This window comes from Helobdella robusta (genome assembly GCF_000326865.2).
Source record: "Helobdella robusta unplaced genomic scaffold HELROscaffold_8, whole genome shotgun sequence".
NCBI classification, from domain to species: Eukaryota; Metazoa; Annelida; class Clitellata; order Rhynchobdellida; family Glossiphoniidae; genus Helobdella; species Helobdella robusta.
Genome location: NW_008705459.1, coordinates 3924329 through 3933084, shown reverse-complemented (window position 1 = coordinate 3933084; position 8756 = coordinate 3924329). Strand labels below are relative to the sequence as shown.

At 32.7% G+C, this 8756-nt stretch overlaps 1 protein-coding gene across 1 annotated transcript; it reads right to left on the bottom strand.

Moving 5' to 3' along the window:
* Positions 1-5313: 5313 nt before the first annotated feature.
* HELRODRAFT_189746 (hypothetical protein) lies at positions 5314-8756 on the bottom strand (the record flags this gene model as incomplete). The annotated part of the gene is made up of 3 exons (XM_009032212.1): positions 5314-6949; positions 7916-8030; positions 8701-8756. The coding sequence occupies 3 exons, from the start codon at positions 8754-8756 to the stop codon at positions 5516-5518; spliced, it is 1605 nt and encodes a 534-aa protein (XP_009030460.1). The 3' UTR covers positions 5314-5515.

The following is an 8756-nucleotide window of genomic DNA, read 5'->3' as shown; positions in this document are numbered from 1 at the left end:
CATCACTAACCTTCTCCTCCTCATCACCATTTTCCTCATCCTCATCATCATCCTCCCCATCTCCACTACTAACATCGTCATCGTCGTCACTACCATTATTTTGTCATAATTATCATCATCATCATCATCATCATCATCATCATCATCATCATCATCCATATTTTTATTTATATCAATATCACCACCACCATCATCATCATCATCATCATCCATATTTTTATTTATATCAATATCACCACCATCATCATCATCATTATTATCATCATCGTCGTCGTCCTCGTCGTCATCATCATCATTCACATACTCTAATCATCTTTATCATCATAGCCTTAATCATCCTCATTATTATTAATATTATCACTTGTTATCATCATCACAAACAGCACATTCATTCAATGTAGAATTTTTTTAAATTTCTGAAATTTTAGTTAATAAAATTACTAATGTAATAAATGTTGTTGTTGTTATTATTATTATTGTTGTAACTATTCGTCAACATGTAAATGTTAGTGTTGTTGTAATTATCTTTAGTATTGTAGCTATTTGTCAGCATGTTATTGCTGTAATTATTATTATGATTATTATCCTCATAATAAACATAACATAATAAAAATAATTGGGGAGGATTTACGACTACGAATGAAAAACGCTAAAGGGAAAAGATCAACTCTGCAATAGGCTTAAAGCTACGCTGCACTAGATTGGTAGATTGGACACAACAGTTCATTGGAAGCTGGAAATTCTCAGACGCTTCGTTCCAACTCAAATAACCTTTGAACACCGTACCTACAATATTTCACCGACCTGGATAGGGAACATTCTGGACCGTCTTGTAACAGAAAAGGTAAAAGATTGGTTATCTCTACCGATAAGCAGCTGTGTCTCCAGCGAGGATGCGATTGAAGTGCTCGACACTTTTGAAATCTCACCAATAGGTTTTTATTTATCTTCTATCAATGTAAAACGAACTGATCAATTTCGACATTGTCTTATTAATAGTGTCATATCGTCATCATACGCTCTATACTGTAACGGAAAAACGCGTGAACCAACTTTTTAAACTACCCTATCATCATTTTACTCATTCCAAAATGACGGATTATGAGAGCTAGTTTGATTTTTTTTATTTGTTTTTAATCATTTTTATATTCATCATCAGTTTTCGACCATTGAAAGAGTTCTCATTATTGTAACAATTTGTCAGCATGATATTGCTGCTGCTGCTGTTGTTGTTGTTGCAATTATTATCATTGTACAACTTGTCAACATATTAATGTTAATGTTGTGGATTTTCGCATTAGTGGGTTGATGGTATGGGTTTGGTCATTGTTGTTATTAATGTTATTGCAGTTGTTGACGTAGTTATTATTATTCTAGTGTTGTTTCAGTTATTTTCATTGTTGTTATTGATGTTGTTGATGAAAAAAATGAGTCTATTGTTTGTGTGATTTTAAGTGTTAATTGTTTTATTAATGTCACGGCTGCTATTGTTATATTTATTATTGTTGTTAATGTTGCTGTTTTTATTATTTTTTTGTTATTTATTATTATTGTTTATGTTGTTTTTGCTCTACGCTTGGTGCATGCACAGAATTTATTTTTGAGAACTTAAATATAGATCACTAATTGAAATAATAAAAACAGAGTTACTTACAATCACACACACACACACACACCACACACACACACCACACACACACACACACATACATTCACAGGCTCGCAAATAAAATAGTTAAGTAAATAAAGACATATTCATACATACATACATGCATACTTCTATACAAAAACACACACATACACACACACACACACATGCACTCAAACAAACAAACATACAAATAAACAAACATACAGATAAACAAACATACATACAGTACCACATATATTATGTAGAGATAGAATATAAATGAAACTCGACAAACTCACCCTTCTCAATCCCTTCATAAACTACAACGTTAAAAAACCAACAAAAAAAAATAAAAAAATTATTATTAAGATTATTAACTTCAAATAATTAATTATTAAATACTTTTATTCTTTTTATTATTTTTTAATAACTATTACAGAATCAAAATATAACATACAACAAAAAATAAACTTTAATATAAAACCATTTGTCAAACAATTAAAATTAATTATATATAACTAAAAAATATCTATATATATATAGATGCAATTATTGATGAAAATCACAGCATGTTCCGCGTTAGTTAGCTTCCTATTAATTTTTCACACATACATACAAACATACATACAAACATACATACATACATACATACATACATACATACATACATACATACATACATACATACATACATACAGACATACATACATACAGACATACATACATACATACATACATACATACATACATACATACATACATACATACATACATACATACATACATACATACATACATACATACATACATACGTACATACAAACGAGTTTATCCTTCGGAACTGGGCGGAAGCTTACACTTTGATATCGTTTAAATCATCCCCATTTTATCGCCTTAGTCATCATCTTCCTCATCATCGTCGTCATCTTCATCATCATGATTATCATCATTATTATTACTATTATAAAAAACATCTTCATCGTCTTCATCGTTGTCATGTTACAGTCTTCATAAAATAATTTAAATGTACTTCGTCATCTTTTTTTCCTCATCACGATCATTACTGATACCATCCTCACCGTCATCACCATCATAACCACCACCACCACCATCATCATCATCATCAAGGACAAAAGCAATCACAATCAAAATCACCATAATCATCGTCATCATTTTCATCATTTAAAGAGCCTAAAAAAATGATATAAAGAATAAGAATGATAATCATCGTCGATTTTGTCATCATCATCATCATCATCGTCGTCGTCATCATCATCATCCCCACCACCATCATCATCATCAATCTGACCGGGAAGCTAACAAGAGGCGTTACAATGGGATAATACATCTGCCTTTTGTCAACTCTTAGCACCATTATCGTCGTCGTCATCATCATCCTCAACTGCATCGTCGTCATCTTCTTCCTTACCATTGTTGCCTTCATCATCATCTTCATCATCATTGACATTGTCGTGATTATTTTTAACATCATCTGATATGCTTATTCTCATCATTTTTTTGTATTTTATTATTAAGATTATTATCATCTGACTGCAAATTTATCTAATATGATAGTCACTTCAACCATCGCCAACATCAAAATCATCATCATTGTCATTATTATTATCATCGTCATCATTACAATCACGATAAAAACAGTTGATCTTCATCGATAATCATCATTTTGATCGTAATGACAAGGATTTACCATCTTCATCTCAATCATTTCAATCATCTCAATCCTGTTTAACATCATCATCTTAATCATCACGGTCACGATTATCATCGTTATCACCAAAAATATTATCATTTCACTTCTCTGATCATCTGGTATCTCACCATCAATATATCATCATCACTATCAATTTATCATCATCGTCGTCGTCATCCTCATTATAATCATCATCTTCCTCATCGTCAAAAGCATCACCCCATAACTTAACTCAGTTTAAATGAGCGTCAAAAAAGCATTTAAACAGACAGGCGATCGAATAAAAATTTTCTTATTCTACTTTAAAAAATTCTGGTTATTTTTCCGAATAATTTTTATTTAATTGTTAATTATTTTTCAAAGTCTCGATTCACGACAAACACCATTTTTTATTTCATCGTAATTTTTGTACTTATATCCTTTTCAAATAAACTTTATTTTACAGTTCACCGTTTAATTAAACGATAATATTCTTTCTAAAATATCAAAAAATTATCGATTAATTGATTAATTGATTAATAATTAATTACAGAATAAGAAAAAAAATAATTAAATTAAAATTGGACAGCTGGTTTAATGAAATAGATATATATTTTCGTTGAAAAAAAGATAAGAAAAGTACAACAAAATGCTTCAAAGCTAGAATCGATTATACGAAAAAATAAAGATTAACTCGATCGAACTTATGGAAGTCTGTTTCTCTGTGTTTACAGTAAATAATCTTTATCTCTCACTCTCTCTTTCTTGCTTTCTTTCTTTCTTTCTTTCTTTCTTTCTTTCTTTCTTTCTTTATCTCTTTCTCTCTACCAATTCTTTCTTGCTATTTTTCAAAAAAATGTTAATGCTAACGTAAAACTAGCTAATAATCTTGTCTGACACACACACACACAGCCACACAAACACACACACACAGCCACACACACAAATACATACACACACACGTACACAAACACACACATCTACAGCCACACACAACACACGCAATACACCACACAAATACAAATACACAAACATATATACACTGTCACAAAAATACGCTTAAAATAATTTGCAATAATATAACAATACATAGATAATAGAAGCAAACATACAAACACACATGCAAATAAAGACACACGTAGAGTGACAAAATGATATAACATAAAAAATGTGTGTTAACTTGAAGTTAAAATATTTAATGAAATCTGTGAAAATCTTATGAAACGAGCAATTAATTTATAATATTTACACATAATCAACGTCAGCTGAAGAACGCTATAGATCAACACTTACAAAATGAATTAATGAAACAATGTTAAACCGTGCATAATTTATTATCAGCCAATTAATTTTTTCTTCAAATCAATGCAAAAATAATTATTAAAGGCTAACAAAATTTATATATCCCATCAGAAATATGGCGACATATATCAACGCAAACAATTTTAATGCACTTTAGCAATCAATTCAACATAAACGAAGGAATAAAGCGTTAAACAACCATGTGAACTTACATACAAACTTTAATAAACATACATGCCAAAAAACAAACATGCATATAAGACATACAAAAAAAAACAAACGGACAGACAAACATACAAAAATACAAAATAATAACAAGCATACATAGAAAAATTCAGCTATATGCGCCAAAATACCAACTATACGTGTACAAACACAAGCCTACAAATAAACAAACATGAGTAAATACAAACAAACATGCATGAATAAATACAAACAAACATATATGCAAAAAATACAAACATACATTCAAAAAGACAAACAAACCTACCAACCATCCATACAATCATAAATAAAAACATACAAAAAATTAAATCGAACAGAAACATTGTAGAAACATATTCTTTTGCAGATTCAAACGTGAATTGAAATAAAATTGTTTTCAAGTTTTCCAATGAAAACGTCTGCAGATCTTAAAATTTGCATTACTTGAACTCCGTGAAAATTTTTTTTTAAACAAACAATTCGCTACTGAATATTTGATATTCTTGGATGAAAATATGAATATTCATCTTGTATCATCATTATCATCATCATCGTCGTCGTCATCACCATCATCATTATTATCATCCTCATCGCCTTCGCCATCATTACATACACACATACTTACATATATATCTAAACACTACATAAATCTATTGGTGTAGATCATTTTATGGTTATAATATCATAGGCTAGTCAAGACAGGCTGAATTGACTGGTGCAAATTGTTGATGTTGATGTTGTTGGAAAATTATTTGTTGGAATTCAATATGGCGTTCTTGAGGCTGTTGATGGAAATGTTGATGATGATTTTGTTGTTGTTGTTGTTGATATTGTTGATGTAGTTGTTGTATGTCGTATGCATAGAATTCGCCGTTAACAACGTAATTAATGTTGTTATTCATGTTGTTGTTGATGTCAGGTAACTTGAATGGATCAATTTTAGTGTTGTTGATGTTATAGAAGTTGCAGCTGACATTACATGTTGTGTAAGGATATGGCAAGTTATAAGGCAAATAATATAGAAGTTGTTGATGTTGTTGTTGATGTTGTTGTTGATGCTGTGTTGTTAGTGGGTAGTCAATTTTCATTGCTTCTTTATTGATAATTTGTGATGTCTTGCTATGCAAGTGGTATTGTGCATGTTGTTGATTTGGTTGGATTTGTTGTTGTAGTTGATTAGTTTGTAGAGGTTGATGGTTGTCATATGGTTTGGTGCAACAAAGCAAGTTGCTATTTATAGGCTCGTTTTGCGAGTGGGATTGATGTTGTGGTTGTTGGTAAGCTGGTTGCTGCCAGGATTGGTTGAAAAAATCGCCAACATGTTGATGAGAATTTTCAACGGACCCAGCAACAAACAAACCAGAGTTCTCTTCAAGTTTCTTCGAATCATAGCTGTAGGAAGGCATCCAAACTGGATTTGCAAATTGTGCGTGGAGAGTCGGCTGCACATCTGCCTGCACAAGGGAAGGTTCGAAAATTCCTCGCTGAGCCTCGGCGGAGTTGTGCACGATGAATGGAGTGATCATCTGTTTGAAGAGAGGAACTCCTTCCACTCTCAACCGCTGAGCGGCTGCCTTGTCTGATGCCATTTTTAAAAGTTTCTTGAAGCGAGCTGGGATATCTTTGATGATGACTTTGTTCACTGGCTTGGATGGCGTGCATGTGTTTGTTGTGGTGGTGCTATAAATATTGGTAGTAGTACTTCTGGAAGTAGCATTAGCGGTAATAGAGGCAGCTGTAGTGGTGGCTGGAAAAGTAGTTGCAGCTTCAGTAGTGGAATTACAGTCAGTGGAATGTAGTGCAGTTGTCGTGTTTGGTTCAACTTCCATGGTTTCATCATTCTCCTCATCAGTGTAATCGTTAGCATCATTCTCATTATCATCGTCGATATTTCTATTATTTTCGTCATCGTCATTTTCATCATCATCAATGTTGGCGTCATTATTATTGTCATTTTTAATATTATTTTTATTATTATCATTATTAATGTCATGTTTGATGTCTTTTGTGAAACTTTTATTATCTACAAACTGATCACAAGACGTCGTGATGGTGTTATTGTCATCAGCAATGTCGTCTGAAAAATGCTGTTGCTGTTTTTCGTGATGTTTCTCAAGCTGTTGCTGATGTTGATGTTGTTGTTGATGTTGTTGTTGTTGTTGTTGTTGATGTTGTTGTTGTTGTTGTTGATGATGTTGTTGTTGATGATGTTGTTTCACTACAATTCTTCCAGCGTTTTCGATCTTGCGCTCCTAAAAATTTAATCAACGTTCACGTTAGACGAAATGACAAAATAACATGCAGTCCTTAAAAATATTATCAATATACGAATCAATAATTAAATCTACCCAGACAACACAACAATATATACAAAATTTTTTTCTCTCTTTCTTTCTCTTTCTTTCTCTCTCTCTTTCTCTTTCTCTCTCTCTTTCTCTTTCTCTCTCTCTCTCTCTCTCTTTCACACACACACACACACACACACACACACATAAACACACGCACAAAAACACACACCAGCAAGTGAAAATTTTAGCATGAAAATTTTAGTGCAGATCGCTTAGATATTTCGTAACAATACAGTTAGCGTGCTTAAGTCTGCATCGTCGCATTCAATCACATCATTACATTTTTGCACACCTATAATTAGTGTTATTGCTGTTATTGTTGTTGTTGTTGCTGTGACGATTGCAATTATCAATTTTGTTGTTCTTAAATTTTTCTCTATAAAATTTTATTCTTTTTTTTTCATAAAAATAATAATGCCATTACTACTACTACTACTACTACTACTACTACTACTACTACTACTACCTCTACTACTACTACTACCTCTACTACTACTACTACTACCACCATCACCACCACCACACTACTACTACTACTACTACTACCACCATCACCACCACCACACTACTACTACTACTATTACTACCACTACTACCACCACACAGTAACTACTACTACTAATATTAAAACTACTACTGATAATAAAATAATCAAGATTTTTAACTTTTTAAACTAATGAATTTTTGTGGAAAGCTCTCTTTTTGGACAGCAGTAGTGTGTGTGCTAATGGTTAGCCTAACCAAAACAACCACTTTTTTGCAGCCACTACGGTTGTTGCCGCCACCACTACTACTGCCATTACTACCAGTACTATTACTGTTTCTTCCAGTAATACTGCTACTGCCACAGGCGCAGCTAAAAATATTTTGTGTGGGAACATAAATTTGTTTAAAAAGTTGGCGATTTTTTTTCATGTTTTGGTAAGTTTTGCTATTAAAATTACTTGTTTTGCTCATAGTTTTACAATTTTAATGGCATGTGGACGCTGAAACAGCTTCCTGTCAAAAATTTTTTATCCATTTTGTTGAATGTAGACTCAACCCTTGCTGAATTACTATTGTGGGGGGCTTCAACCCAAAGCCACACCTTGGCAACGTCTCTGGCTGCCACTGCTCTGTTGCTACCATTCTAATACGTGTGTGTGTGCGTGTGCGTGTGTGTGTGTATGTGCGAGTGTGTATGTGCGTGTGTGTGTCTAAGTACAACCCGCTGTTAAATGTTTCTGCCGTACAAAGCTGTGTCATTTTGAGTCTAATAATGGTTCAGCGCGCAGAAATGAACGCAATAAATATGAACGCCATGAACGTCACATCTTAGTTTAATTTCGTTATTGTGTTTTTCTCTATCTCTCTTGCACTCTTTTTGTTGCTACTTCTGCACTTTTTCTTTTGCCTCTCTCCAATCTTTCTGTTTCTCTATATTGCCCGTTTTTTCTGTTTTCTTTTTCTTACTCTCCTATTTTTTAAATAAAAGGTACTCTTTTTTGACAGCAGTAGTGTGCTAATACTAGCCTAGCTAAAACAACCCCCTTTTTGCAGTCTCTACGGCTTTTGCTGCCGCTGCTGTTACTGCTAGTACCAT